Source organism: Manacus vitellinus, unplaced genomic scaffold (genome assembly GCF_001715985.3).
Source record: "Manacus vitellinus isolate BGI_N305 unplaced genomic scaffold, ASM171598v3 scaffold_6_pilon, whole genome shotgun sequence".
Lineage (NCBI taxonomy): Eukaryota > Metazoa > Chordata > Aves > Passeriformes > Pipridae > Manacus > Manacus vitellinus.
This window is the reverse complement of record NW_021940750.1, coordinates 17,533,248-17,549,210: the sequence shown is the minus strand read 5'-3', so window position 1 is coordinate 17,549,210 and position 15,963 is coordinate 17,533,248. Positions and strand designations below refer to the sequence as shown.

General features: G+C 38.1%; 1 protein-coding gene across 1 annotated transcript; it reads right to left on the bottom strand.

Annotated features, from left to right (window-relative positions):
• Positions 1–362: 362 nt before the first annotated feature.
• Positions 363–15,949, bottom strand: SRP54 (signal recognition particle 54). The gene is made up of 16 exons (XM_008924988.3): positions 15,745–15,949; positions 13,349–13,457; positions 11,925–12,016; positions 11,254–11,338; positions 10,225–10,329; positions 7,405–7,471; positions 7,261–7,318; positions 6,403–6,553; positions 5,384–5,532; positions 3,993–4,093; positions 3,798–3,884; positions 3,315–3,388; positions 2,967–3,075; positions 2,049–2,219; positions 1,460–1,555; positions 363–825 (listed from the first exon to the last, which is right to left on the bottom strand). The coding sequence occupies exons 2-16, from the start codon at positions 13,424–13,426 to the stop codon at positions 734–736; spliced, it is 1,515 nt and encodes a 504-aa protein (XP_008923236.1). The 5' UTR covers positions 13,427–13,457; positions 15,745–15,949; the 3' UTR covers positions 363–733.
• Positions 15,950–15,963: the final 14 nt, after the last annotated feature.

The window sequence follows — 15,963 nt, the reverse complement described above, 5'->3', positions numbered from 1 at the left end:
CATCAGAAATTATCTCCTTAACAAAAGAATGCTTAATTAGCATCCCAATATGAAGATTTTCTTCAGCATGAGACACTTTGATATCTGCATACCCAGATATACTTCATTCCTCGTGTACAGGGAAAGAATGATATAATTCTGTAGAACAAAGTCTTGTACAAACGTGAGCACAGCACATCCTCCTTCAGAAATGGTCCACACCTGAGCACCAACAGCAGATTTTCAGATACTGAACTATTCTTACAGTATCTATGCCAAACATGAGCTACAATACTCTTTAGAAACAAATCAAAATAAGGAAATCATCTCATTACATACTGATAAAGGGCAGTTAGAAACAACTGAAGAAATGGGCCATTCCCTTGTTTATAACCACTTACATTTTATTTTACAGTATATTTGTGACATTTTATGGTACTATAACCAAAGATCAGGGTTGTTACAAATATAATGGCTGCCATTTGATGTAAACAATTAAAAAGTGTCTCTGAATATTAAAATTTTACATCATGATCTTATTTCATTAAATTGAATTACTCTTTGTGCCATCAGTTATTAGTGGAGAGGAACTAATTTAAGCAAAAATAGTTTCCAGAAATTAGATGTAGAAACTGAGAAGCCTGGATAAGATTTCAAAAGACCACTCCCTCATCACTGTAAAAAGGAAGAAAGCAAATTCTTTCACTGAAGTTGCAATGATGAGTCAACCAAGTCCATTTGTATTAAGGCTTCTTTACATATTATTGAATCCCATCATGCCTTTCATATTGCCAGCAGCACCTTGTTGAAATTGTCTCATCATTGACTGCAAACCTGCCATGCCACCTGCAGAAAGTGAGAACATAATGTGTTAACTCTGAAGCCCAGCTCTCCTGCTCGAGGCCTCATTAAAGTACACACACTGTTTCAGTCACATACAAACGCAGAAGCCCAAGACTGTCGAAATAGGCTTAAACAGCTATTGAAAGTAAAAAACTGAATGACTAATTATAGAAGGGCCTGCAAAACACCAGGCTTAAAGTAAGTTTTACAATGACCTGTGCATTATGAACTAAATTAAAAACCTTGAAGGAATGACCAGTATCAATTAGTAAGGTTCTGGTATGGAAGTCTTTATTTAAAGCTGCTCTTATCAAATTTAATTACTTGAAGCAAAGCTTGGAAGGGAAGGGAAGTTTAGGCAGATTTGCTTTACCACAGTCATTCCTCAAGTCATCACTGTTCCCAGACACCATTCCAATTGCTCATTTTGGGAGCTGAATCCAAACGAAAAGGCTAGATTAAGCACCGGTAAGTGCAAAGCATTTGGACTAAACTTTCTCATTCTTGTTAGAAAGTTTTAGAAATACTTAATACTGATATATAACACAGATATTCCCATATGACATTCCTCACTTCTCTATTTCAAATGCTCCACCATAACTGTCCTCTCTTGAAGCTATAAAAAGTCAGCACATACCCATATGATGAAGAACTCTTGGATCCATCATCTTTGCCATCTGTTGGTTCAGTTTGGCCAGCTGAGATGGGTTTACATTCTTTGACATATCACCACCTAAAAAAAAAAGTGGATTAGCATATGGGGCTAGAAATAAATCTGAATGTTACCTTCTAATTCTAAATTCAAATCCATGAGTCCATTATCAAAAGTTACTACATCAGCCACTTAAAGTTACTTTAAGGATCAACAGTCCCTACACCCCATATAACAGATTGCAGTGTTAGTATTGTGGTAGTAATCAAGCCTACATTCATAGGAATATGGTGGCTTTCCCTGCTAAGTTACACATTAGTGGCATGAAGAACAGTGCAGACCTTACCAGTTACATAAAGTTTTCAAACATCATGAAAATGAGTGAGCTACAACTCACTTTCTCCTCTCCCTACTCAATGTTTTCACATTTCCTCTGTGTTCACACATGAAGTAATGTCCCCAGCAAGTTAATAAATTTTAGTTTTTGTTTGTTTTTTTTTGGGGGGGAGGGGGTTGGTTTGTTTACTTTTGGTTTGGTTGCTTGGTTGGTTTTGTGGTGTTGGGTTTTTCTTACCTTTGAAAAGCCCTTTGATGCCTCCCATCTTTTTCACCATCTGTGCAAACTTAGTGTATTGGGTCAAAAGCTCCTGAACATCTCTGGTAGAAACACCTGAACCTCTTGCAACTCTTTGGATTCTTCCTGGCTGCTTACTGAAAACTTTGGCACCATCTGTACTGTCAAGTTCTGCAATTAGAATGTGGAAAAGAAAGATATATTGAGTTACTGACATTAAAAACTGTTACAGCTGGTAGCAAACCTGTTCTCCTACTTGAGAATTTAGTTTTTAGCCAGAGAACAAAAAACCTAGTTTCAGAAGTGACAATGCAGAATTTTACATAAATGAGACATAACATTCTAGGAAGTAATACTAAAAAAGCTGTTATCTTCATATGTTAATCACCATGATAGAAAAAACTGTCTGAATAAATTATGTTCTCAGCATACTTGGTCTTAAGCCATATTAATGTGTTTAGTGCAAGGGTAAGAGCATACTTCTGCAGGAGTTATGGGTGGATTCCAGAGACCAGGCTATATCACCAAGTAAATCTGATGGTGGGTAGGAAAAAAGACAATAATGCCAGTTTAAAGATTAAGATTGCTTTTTAATTTGCAAATGTAGCATTAATAATTTAAGAACAGTTACAATATGAAAAATAAAAATACATGAATTTCCAATAGAATGCTTCAAAATCCCACCCACCCTACACAAGACAGAGCAGCAACTGGCAGTCATCAAGGTATCTCTAAATATTTAGACTTATTCAGATAGTTGGAGACATGCGTACTCCTTGCCATTTCTAAGAGTCTTAATTATTTCTCATCATTTTCTGTCACAGTAGATGCTGCAACGTCTTTTTGTTTCCAAAAAGATCTCTAAATAAGCTTGTTCAACAATGGAGAAAGAAAAATAGCCCATGACATTTGTTTTACCTTGATCATTCATACTGTCCATTATAGTCATCAATTTCTTTAGCCTTGCCATTGATTCCTGTTCATTGCCTTTACTCATGAAGTCAGTTCCAAAACCAGGGATCATGCCCTTGTTTCAAAAGTGAAAAACAAAAGCTGTATCAGAATAGGCAAAGCTAACTTCAATTAAGCAGCCAGAAATATAGAGAGCAACTTTTAGTTATGCATTGCAGTAGACAAATTTCACATTTTGAAAACCATATAGCACAGACTATAACACCAGTTTCAATGAAAAGTTCTAAGTTTACAGAAGTTGGTCAAATATCAGTGAAAATCTGACAAAATAAAATGATTTTGGGGATAACTAACCAAGATCTGACTGAATGGTCCCATTTTCATGATGTTTTGGAATTGTTCATACATATCTCTTAACGTAAATTGACCTAAAGTACAACAACAAAAAAAAAGTTAGCAGAAGTCACACTAGCATTTTGGTCTTACTCTCTCAATTATTCTTCATTTTTACAAGGTAAATACTATACCGCATAGATAAATGGATAAACAAACCTCTTCACTACTCACATGGATAAACAGTTTAAGATGGCACATGCTGAACCATTAAGCTAGTTATTCTGCAGTTACAGGCTGACAGACATCACTCAAAAAACACAACTCAGTTTACGTGCCTGCCACACGTACTAGAGAAAGAATAGCTATTCTTCACTGTGCACATGAGCAAGTTTTTTATGTCTACACATAACACAAATTAACTCAGTTGTCTCTGTCACAGAGAACCTGTCACGATTACATCACTGTAACACATCTGCTATTCAGGCCCTGGGAATAACTTACCATGTTTTAGCTTTTCTATGAGCGCTTCATTGTCATCCAACTTTAACTCATTTACTTTATCTATCAGTCCTTCAATATCACCCATACCTGGAAAAGGAAAACAGCTTTGAAATTAACATTAAAAAAATTACACTTTGACTTTCCATTATCCAATTCAAAGTGTCTTAAGTATAGTTGTACATAGTACATACATACCCAGCAGCTTGCTGATGAAAGGCTGTGTTTTAAAGGGTTCAAAGTCATCTATGTGTTCTCCAGTTCCAATAAAAATAATAGGACTCTTTGTGGCAGCAACTCTGCAGTAAAATACATTTTATGAAATGGTCTCTTAAAAAACCATCCATGTTTTGTACCATCTATTAACATAATCAGCTAGGCATCCTCAACACTATGCATCCTCTCTGAAGTATCTTACTCCTCGATTATTATTAATGAAAAAAACATCCAGCATTTGGATGTACAGCTGACAGAAGTTAAAAAGATTTTTCTCTAATTAGCACTTTGTAAAATACAAACTCTGCTTGGAAAAAATCATCAACAGAAATAGAAGTTGTTTATCTTCATTGCTGAGTTTAAGAAACTTGAGAGGAGTTTATCCTAATATTAGGAGGTCATATGACACAGGCATTGATTACATTTTCTTCAAGGTACCTCAAACAACAGACAATCTTGTTTTCAACACAGGAAAAAAGCTTAGCCATAAGAAAACTCAGAACCTTTTCACCAGTCAATTACTGGCACTAGCTTTTAGATGAAACTCAGCTTCCAGTCCACAGACAGCACAGAGCAAATACAGCCGACTTAATGCCTGACAACTAAAACAAGAGCAAAATAAAGATAACAAAAGCTTTAGGTTTCTATCACTATGCTATAAATAAAACAAAATACATATGGCAGTTCAAGAACTGTAACACTTCATATCGAAGTCAGACAGTGGTGCAGTAAGTCAGTGTCAGTTAACATTGACTGTTTTGACACATCTCAGCTCAGTACAAGCTGTGTCATTGAAACGCAGCTGGAACAATCATACAAGGCTGAAGATAAAATGTAGCATAGTCTAGTCAATAATCTGCCAAGATACAGCACATGGCAAGTCCAGTGAGAATGGAATTCAGGTAAGTATGACTGCAGACAACTTTTTACCAAGTTGCTGGACACTGGCAATCCAGAAGTTTGATTTGCATCACAGTTTCAAGGCTACTAGATATGACTTGGTAGAGGTTTTCCCCCTTTGGAAAAAACTCTTCAGGTAAGCTATATCTATTAAACCCCAATGGATCTTTTTGGGAAATATGGAATGAATATTGCTTGATGCTGTTTTCAGAAGACAGAAGTCTGACATGTAACAACAATATGTACTACTATATTCAAAATACATCATAATATCCGATTCTGATGTTAAATATCAACTGGTGATCCTATCAATCAGAAGAAGGGTAAGCATCTAAGTGTTACCGACTTAAATATCAGATTCTGTGCAATGTGACAGTGACTTTCACAGAACAGGTTTCTGTGAGACAATAAGGCATTTGCATGGCTGGCTGTGCATAGCCAGATGTTGGTCACTGTTATACCACAATACTTACGCACTAAGAGCTCCACCTCCTTTTGCGTGTCCATCGAGCTTCGTAACAATAACAGAAGCTACATCTACTTTATCTTTGAAAGCCTTAGCTTGAGCTTCACAAGCTTGGCCAATGGAAGCATCCATCACATAGACAATGTTATCTGGTTGCTAGGAGAAATGAGATACACAAAATAATAATTTCCTGCTTTAGTGAAAAGTGTTCATGCATTATGTTCATGCATTCAGTAGCAGAACTTGCTGCAGTAACAGTATGTAAGGGCTGTGCAGTTTAAAACAGGACTTTTTATGAACAATATTATCTAAGGACCATTTGAAAAACTGATACTGTATTACTACATGAAAGATTTATCTACAAGACAGAACATTACAATTTAATAGGTTTGTGCTTATTAGTTGTGTTTCAAGTGATTTTAGCCAGTATCTTGAGCCAATGAGCTAATTAGTATCTACAAGCAATTAATGGCTCAAATTGTCCATTCATTTTTACATTAAGAGATTTAAGACATCATTCCTCTGAAAACAAGTTAGCAGGAATTCTGTGGGAAGTGTCATATTGTCATGCAAGACCACAGAATCAAACAAGTAGCCAGACTTTTTAAACCCATACAAGAAACACCAGCTTCATTTACATATCAAAACTGTTGAAAGTTATCCAATCATCTCTGTTTTAAGACAATTATTTGTGACAATCACAGAAAGTTTTGTATTCATAGTTAGAGGAAACCAGATCAGACTGGTTCTTTCATCTAGTTTTTCCACGCAAAGAAACTGAAAAGTTAAAACAAGAATGGCAGTCTAGTTATATGCAAGTGTCCTTGAATTACAGATAGAAGAATTCAAACTGAAAAAATTATCAAGTACTCCTCATTCAACCTTTGCTCATTCATACCTGTTTGTAATTTCTAATATAATCTAGTAATTAAAGCAAAATCTACACAGAACATTAGGACATAAAGATAAATCAATTGCAGTCAAATGACTATGACAGAAGTTACTGTATTTCTCAAAACTACTCACTATGGCATTAGCAACTTGTAACATCTCTTCAAACAACGAGTCTTCTTGTTTGTGACGTCCACTTGTATCAACAATAATTATTTCAAAGTTTTCATTCTTAAATTTCTCAACACCTTCTGAGGCAATAATTACAGGATCCATTTCTGTGTAACTGATCAAAAAGAGAAACATCTAGTAGTTACATGTGCAATTTTTTATTCCCAAAGAAACTAATTTAAAATTTCATCACTTGACTATAAACTTGTTAACTATAAATGTATCTGGATTTCAAGAAGAAATTTCTCTTACGTCAAGCAAAAGTTGGCTAAAAATATGCCTTCCTAAGCCATTTACCCCTACTACATAGTGAACTGAAGTGCAAAGGACTGTTTGTCTCACCTGTTGGAAGCTGCACTAAGTTCTACTACCCCTTTCCTGAAATACAATTTACCTGAGCACCTAGACAGTACACCTCCAGTGAAGCTTAGAGGAAAGTTATTTACTGCTTTATAAAAGCTATTTTAGTCCACCTCTGCTTCTACTTGACAAAAAAAATTAAGCATCAAAAAATAATATCCTTTGATCTGTAAGATAATTCCTGAAAATGTGAATATGTCTGGTAGAAGTCTATGAACTGCTATACACAAAGTAGCGAATTATTCCTGGATGCCTGATCTCTTCTTACACTATCCCTACCTGCTAATCCTGGCAGTATACAGAATCAGGCAGAATTTTCATATGATTAGAGAAAATAGAATATATTACTAAACCCTAATTTATTAGGCAACACTGGATGGGGCTTAGTGCAAGACCTTCAATAAGGAACAATACATCATTGGAGTTAAATTGTCCTCCAAACTGATTCTGAAAGATGCTTACCTCCCATAAAAGGGAATTCTTGCTTTTGTGGCATTCTGCTTTAACTGGTCAAAAGCACCTGTAAGACAGGTATAGTCAAGGGACTACTTAAGAAAATCTCTAAATATTACAGATAGAGAACCACATCATTAAAGACTGTATTACCTGCTCTGTACGTGTCTGCACATATCAAACAGGTCTTCCAGCCTTTCCTCTGATAAAAGTATGCTAACTGTGAAAAGAAATCCAAAACAAGCAGTTACACCAAAGGTCCACTGACATGACACTGTGTAACAGCTTGTGAGTCACTGAAGTACACACACAGAAGACACAAAGGCAAGCCAGCCTTCCTATAACTGAGGCCACTGACTACAAGTATCAAATGTTAGCATGGCCATTATTTAGAAAAGTATGTTATAAATAATTATTAATGGCAAAATGAAAACAGCAGCTTGACTCTGCTTCTAATTTCAGTTTCTGAGTTAGGAATGACTACAAATAACTCAAGGTCCCATTTTACAGACTCTTGGATTCTGCTGTTAATACTGCAAATTGGACTAGCATTTAGGAACTACTCAAAACAGTAAATCTTCAATATCAAGTACCATACTGGCTACAACTTGCACAGCTCGTGGTTTCTGTACTTCCAGAGGAACAAAGATATTTCCATTCACAAGGATATATTTTAGAGTGATGAATAGAATCCTTAACTTTCTTGTAACACTCAGCTTCATTGGTACAATGTGCGTTCACAAAACACTTGACTGACCAAAGACAAACTTCCAAAATAAAGTTCACCTACAGAAGCACTAGGAAAGTCTTCTGAAATCGGAGGAATTCATATATTCAGTATAACCTACATGTGAACCTCAAAAGCAGATGACAAAAAAAGCAAGAAAGATGCATCTTTTTTCCACAGAATAATTTTTCCTTCCAGCTTGGAATGTACTGAGCTCTGTCTTGGGGTGGATGATGAGCAAGTTGAGAGCTTATGGCTTAGGATAAAAGGGCAGACCAGTAAGGATGATGTTGTTGTGGATGTTTGCTACAGGCCGCCTGATCACAAGGAACAAGTGGATGAGGCCTTCTACAGACAGCCTGAAGCAGCCTTGGAGTCACAGGCACTTGGGGGGGACTTTAACTACCCTGACATCTGCTGGAGCAGCAGCACAGTGAAACAGAGTCCAGAAGGTTCCTGGAAAGCATGGATGACAACATCCTGTCACAAGTAGTGGAGGATCCCACAAGGAATGGTGTGCTGCTCAACCTTACACCAATGAACAAGTGTTGGAGATGTGAAGGTTGGGGGCAGCCTTGGCTGTAGAGACAGTGAGATTGTGGAGTTCAGTATTGGGCAAGGAGGAAGCAGGGCAGCGAGTAAGATTACAACCATGGACTTCACCTCTTCAGGGATTTTCTTGGAAGAATCCCATGGGAATGGGCCCTGCAGGGAAGAGGGGTCTAAGAGATTTGGTTGATATTAAAGGATCACTTCCTCCACGCTGAAGAAGGATGCATCCCGATGAGCAAGAAATCAGGCAAAGGGGGCAAGAGAGCTGCATGGATGAACGAAGAACTGTCATTACTCAAGCATAAGCAGGAACTACATAGGAGAAGGAAGTGGGGTCAGGCCAGTTGGAATCAATATAGAAGCTGTCAGAGTAAGTAGAAATGAGACAAGGAAGGCCAAGGTTCATCTGGAATTAAGGGTAACAAGAGGATAACAAAGGGACAACAAGCTGTCTATGAGCCAGCAGTGTGCCATGTGTGCCCAGCAGTGTGTCCAAGAAGGCCAATGATATCCTGGGGTGCAGCAGGAAGAGCATTGCCAGCAGGTCGAGGGAGGTGATCATGCCCTTTTACTCAACCCTGGTGAGACCACATCTGGAATGCTGTATCCAGTTCTGGGCTCCTCATTGTGAGAGACATGGAGCTCCTGGTTCAGCAGAGGGCCATGAAGATGATTAAGGGACTGGAGCATCTCTCTTAAAAGGAAAGCCTGAGGGAGTTGGGCCTGTTCAGCCTCAAGAAGAGACAACTGAGAGGGGACCTCCTCAATGACTGTAAGAATCTGCAGGGAGGGTGTCAAGAGGATGGAGCCAGGCTCCTCCCGGTGGTGCCAAGCAATAGGACAAGAGGCAACCTGCTTGAAACTGATGTACAGGAAGTTCCACCTGAATATGAGGAATAACTTCTTTACTGTGTGAGTGACTGAGCACAGGAACAGATTGCCCAGAGAGGTTGTGGAGTCTCCATCACTTGAGATATTCAAGAACCGTCTGCACACAATGCTGTGCTATGTGCTTTAAGATGACCTCCCTGAGCAGGGAGATTGAACCGGATGACCCACTGTGGTCCCTTCCACTCCTACCTATTCTATGATGTGTTGATTCATAGCATTCTTTTTTAGCCTTAAAAAAATACAAATGTAAATTTCCTCAATGAATCTGGGGCTGGAAGAAGCTTCACACCACACACTGATACTTAACTGAGGTATCTAATACAAAAGTCAAATTCCAGTGGCTTGCCTAAATAGTTAATAGAGTGAGATAGGTCCCATTCATAGTACTAGTCTTTGACCTAGAAAGCAAACTATAGTGTCATTGTTTAACTCCAGATGGCAACTAAATGAGGAAAAATAGAAAGAATCTTTCTTATCCATACACAGTATTGTTTCATCAAGGGTTTAGTTCAAAAATTTTTGAAAGAAGTCCTACAAGCTATTTGTCCCAAAAGAATATTACTTTGTCCATTCCTCTCATCTCAGGAACCCTTCTGCAAAAATATCTCTACCTTTTAGTGAGTTAGCATTTTGCTACTAATAGAAATAACATAGATCACAAGCAAACCCTATCTAAGGAGTCCAATGACCACCACCTTCCCCAAGGAAAAAACCAAACCAACCAACCAACCAAACACAAACCAAAGCCAAAGCAAATAAACAAAAAACCCAAAACCCATGCAAAGAGATTCACTGCACATTACCTTTGAACAAGTTGTTGTTTTACCGCTTCCTTGCAAACCAACAAACATTATAATATTCTGTTTTCCTTTGGTAGGTGTCCATGCTTTGACTCCAGGATCTACAAGCTAAAGAACAAAGTTTAACATATGTAGCAAAACCAAATGTCGAAAGCACAGAGAGCTGGTATCATGCTAGGTGCCTGGTTTCATATTCAATGGGGCAAAACAATTTTTGCATATTTAGTCTTAATTTTGCTCAGGTTCTTGCTGATTTACAGTGAACAGCAACAGCCCACAGAAGATATCTATTGTTACGCATAATAATTCTGCAAGAGTAACAGTGTTAATTTTTTTCTACCACCAAGCCCTACAGTCAGGGTGGCCTGTGTAGGTGGCACAAGTGTAACAATCAACACAGAAACAGGATCTCCACCCCACTGTCACTGCTCAGGATGAGCTTCTTCAGGTGAGAATCCCACAGCGCAGAAGGCTTTTTAGGATTGCTGCCTCACTTCTGAAATGAGCAGAAGGTACATACATTCCTGAGAGCTATGGCTGGGCACAGACTAACAGAACAAAAGATTACACTGCTAACTGGAAGGAGGGTAGAAAACGGATACTCAGGTGCTGATTTGACCAAGTAGGTAAATTAATGAGAAATGTTGCCATGAACTGCTAGGTTGTCACTTAACACTTTTTCAAAGGCTTATAAGTAGTCTGAACAAATCTTCATTAGGGTAGCAAAGGTGTGTTCTGGGACAAGCAAAGACAGCCCAGAAGCTAGCAGTACTTTATTCGTCCTTTGTCTTCACATTTCAATTGAAGACTAAGAACAGGTGAACTTAAAGCTTAAACTGAAGTTAGCTTGAGAAATGTCCAGAAAGTAGTTTCAATTAGAATACTACTGTTTGCAATAGGAAGAAGCCTTTCAACAGAAAGCATAACTGCAGGTACCACATAACCACCTAAAAGCTTGGGTTGCTACTGGACTGCTTCCATAGCCCAGGCTGTACAAGAAAAGTAACACAATGCAGAATTTTGAAGTCCTACCTTAACAAGCTCCTTAAAGACTGCATGCTGAATCATTTTCCTTTTGTTAAGGCCAGATGCCATTTCTTCAAGATCAATTGCAGACCTGAATTTAAGAAAACCATGAAACACTAGCATAACTTAAAGCATTCCTTAAACCTAGTAATAAACAAACAAAGTTTTTGTAATAAACAAAGTTTTCGCAACTGCAGCATCATCCTGATGAGTTGTCAGATAAGATGTACTTAAATGACATGCATTGGAGACACTTCTGTACAGAGGATAAAAACAAGTTTCTAAAATACTTGCATCTTTCAGACTTGCATTTACTTGAATTACACATCTGAAAACAGGCAAGGTAACAGGACTAGTCACATACACAGATCTATTTATAGCATCACAGAACACGTGAAGATGAAGTGTCTAGGAAGTAATGAAGAACTTGTTTATCAGACAACTCAGCTGATGAGAGCAACAGTTTTTTGAAAAAAGCCTGTAACAGCAGTAAATGGCTAAACTTGATGAAAATTCTTTTAATGAAACTGGCTAAATGTTTAGTGCAAACTGCATTTTCCTGTTAAAGGTAAAGTGGGTGTGTCTAAAAAAATATAAAGTTATAAATTCTTCTGTAACCTCAAATTACAACTTTTACAAACATCAAGACTTATATAAATTCTGATTATTTTACTTACTTGACATTTTCTCTAAGTTGCTTCACAAGTTTGATATTAACATCAGCTTCCAGTAATGCTGTACATACTTCTTTTAACATAGCATTTAAAACCTTTGGAGTATAAAAAAAAGAATTGTTTTACAATACACAGAATTGACCACCACAAAAAAATTCTGTGCATTTGTTCCTATATAAATAAAATTTAAATGTGAAAGGTAATAATGGAAGAGAAGGATTCTCAATTGTAACAACTGCACACTATATAACACAGTAACAACAGAACACTTCCTATTGCTTTAAGGCCAACAGCCGCTTATATGGTAGCAAGACTTTCTAAACTTCCCTATGGGTACTCAGAGAGTACACCAAAAAATCTCATATCACACCACCAGCTCTGTATATACAAGTATTCTTTAAATGCAAGATGGACACTCTGCTATCTGCATTTTCAGAAACTGGACTGCTGCTCTGGTTGTATTTCTTCTAGGCAAGCAGGTGCCTTGGTTAGAAACCCAGTTTATTAGTTGTAAGATTTTTCAAAGTGAAAAGTCTTGAACAGAAAGATTTTTTTTGAAAGTAACACCTGCATAAATGGCCTCATTTGCACAGCTTGAGCTCTTGGAGAATAAAAGTTTCTACTGCTACATACTGGGCTGTATTTGACTCAGTTAAGGATTTGTTGTCTCCCAGCTGCCAATATGGTAAAACCCTTCCTCTATGCACAAGTTCCAACCCTACAGCTCTCAATAAGCCTACTTTTTAGTTACTTAAAGCCACCTGTTTGTCCATCTGAAAACAGTTTCTGACAATTTATTTACTCAGAGGCACATTTAAACCATCACATTAGTTAGTTTGCCATCTTGCTTTTCAGTCCTATAACAGAATACACCTAGCTATAATTTCAAACTCTTAATTACAAAAAATACAGACTATACCAACTGAAACAAACGTCCAGAATCACACACTAGCTTGAATATAAAGGCAGCAAACAACACACTCCTCACATTTCAGACAGCACAGCTTACATTGAAAGCTATTTGTTCTTCCACATTTCAGCTTCTACCAGCCTAGTTCACATCTGCATAGTCTGGCTGCACATACAGCCATAAATCAGAGCAGGTGCCTGCCTTCCGCCCAGCCTTTGGTACGTGCCTCCTCTGGCATTATCTCCACGGAACATTAATCTCCCTAAGTACAGCCACCACACTCAAGGACCCTTTGACCACAGGACCCACTATGTCTGAGGTGATTATCCATGTATAAATCTAGTTTTAAGTTCTGGCAGTATTCTCAGGGGGTTAAAACTTCCAGTAGAAATTTTACTTGAAGGAAGAAAAGAGCCTCCAGATAACATCAGCCTACTTCAAGCTTTTCTTCAGCCTCTGAGAACTTTTTCTCAGAACTTTTAAAGTGTTAGTGCCATCACATTTGCACACTAGTTACCTCCTCATTGATAATCGTAGCATTGCTCAGGGAGCGCAATGCTGAAGTTATTTTTCTTCCAAGATCTGCGAGAACCATTTTGGCGGCTTCAAGTACAACTCAGAAGAATCTGGAAAACAATTAAAAAAAAATCAAGTTACATGTCACAAATTAATTATTCCAGGAACTTTCAGGTAAAGAATCCTGCTTTGCAATCCAGAAAGTGCATAAGTTTTACTTTTTAGTTATTTTTAGGAAACACTGGCCTGAAGCTAATTTTAGGCTATCCTGATGGCCTACTTAAAAACAGAGATACCACACTTCAATTAGGAAGCATTTCATGATGTAGAATAACTGCATTGTTTTCACCAGGAAAAAACAGTTCAGACAGACTTCCAGAAAGAACACTTCCTGCTTTTTATCTTCTTGTCAGCAATATTCTACATGTCAGAGCAAAATCAAGCAGGATAGCTTAGAAACTCTGCATCCTGCAAAGCCAGTATGACCAGAAGCAGGATATTTTGCTAGCAAAATTGAACATTATTTACTGGTTGCATTTTATCTAGCTTCCAATAAATCAAACTGAATTTCCCATTTTACTAACCCTACAAACATGCTTGCATTTTAATAAGCAAAATTCGCATTGTAGTTTTTAATGGATTTATTGGAAAAACAGATTGTTTTTGTTCACTACAGACACAAATCTCACATATAAGTGTACCACAACTTACAGTTAAGAAACCATAAAAAGTTAATTTCTGAAGGGTATCAATATTCAGTTCAACATGTTAAACCACTCCACCTCCTATATAACCCTCCAGATATATTCCAAAAGAGCTAAAACAAGTCACCCATGTAAGCCAATCTCCTGATTGCTTTGTCTAATTGAGAGTTACTATTGTTACAAAGCTGGTAGGTTAAACCAACAACAAAACCCTAAAACCAACTGCCAGCCTAACCCTCTCCCCCCCCAATACTGAGGTCACACTGCAGAACAAAGTCTTCAGGAGCTTCAAAATATGTAGGATAAATAAATCCACTGTAAATACAGGACCTGGGTACAGCAAATGATGCAAATAAATGCATTTACACATTTTAGATTTAATGTGCATTGTATGTACAAGCAATTCCAAAGTGATATCCATTACCATGCCATCTCGATATTCATTAAAAACATTAGTCTATGCTTCCTAAGGACCTCTACCCATAGAGTATTTGCAGATCAGTACATTAACAGGTATGGATGTCCACCTTCTTACATTGCTGAAAGAGGACTTCACGTTATCTGAAGTGGTAAGGAAGGAAACCTTGGAGTTTTACAAGGCATACAAGTCACATTATAGCACCATAATTCTAAAAAACCATTATCATCAATATGATCTACCAAAGGGCCTCAGCAAAACAGATGTTCAAAACATTTTTCAAGTTCGTTTCCTATGAAAATCATAATAATGCAAAAATAAACCCCCTTAAAAATAGCATTGCAACTCAGTAAGCTTTGAGCTGCTAAAACTGCATCCACAGACAAAACTTAACTACAGTACTTGGATATAACAGCTAAGAAATTTGATAGGATGACCAACATGCAGAAGCCATGTGACTGCTCAGTATTTAAAATTAGTTTCCAGAGTTCTATGGGTCTCTAAATACAGAAAGTTAATTATGTCCTAGGATACAAATGTTTCCTCTGCAGAATTCCAAAAGCTTCTTCCAACAGCCTTACAATAGGAATAACGAAAATACTTTGCTAAGGAGATGAGTTTAAGTGTTTTCATATCAACTGCTCTCGCTAGCACATCAAGAAATCATAAGCCATCAGAATTACTAAGGAGTGCCAAGTACAGAAATTAACAGAGCTTGTCACACACAGTCCATCCCAGTCGAGAGCCACACTCCCGACAACTGCTTGGGTGGGCAGGCAGCCAGGAGGGCATTAGCAGTGACTGCACTGCAGAACAGGGATATGCTGAGCATCCGTAGTTCTGGAGAGCTGAGCTTTAATGCAGCATCCCACAAACACCCTGAGCAGGGTTAAACCCGGCAGGGCCCCCTGGGCACCTCCACAGTGAGCTCCCAGGACATCCTTCTGCTCCATGGAGTGCCAGGACTCTGTGCTTCTGCCGGGAACAGGCATTTCAGGAACCAAGGGGCAGCAGAAATAGCAGGGGGTTTATTAGGTCTAAGAAAATCAGCAATGAAGCAACTCTGAAGGGACAGACTGCCTACTGCTGCTCAGCCCCCCAGCATAAACCTATATAAATCTGCCTAGCTAATCTAGCAGTACTCTTTTATGTAAGGGATTTTAAAAAGTGAAAAACTCTAAAATGCAAGAGCTGTTTAAACAGCTGTTTAAAAGATAGCAAGCAAAAGGGACATTTAAAGTCTGTATAATAAAGTTACACTAAATGTACACTTACATGGATTAGATCAATCTCAAGTCAAATACTGTAACGGAGCAGCAGCTGTTTCACAGGTGCGAATGGCTGGAGCTGCTGCAGCGTCACTCAACCTTAGCTTACGAGTTTCCACCTTCGAGTTACCCGGCAAAGGACGGGAAGGCGCCCCCGGGACGGCAGCGGGGACCGGCTGTCTCGCTTATAGCCCAACGCCCTCGTTTTCAAGGGAAAGGAGGGAGA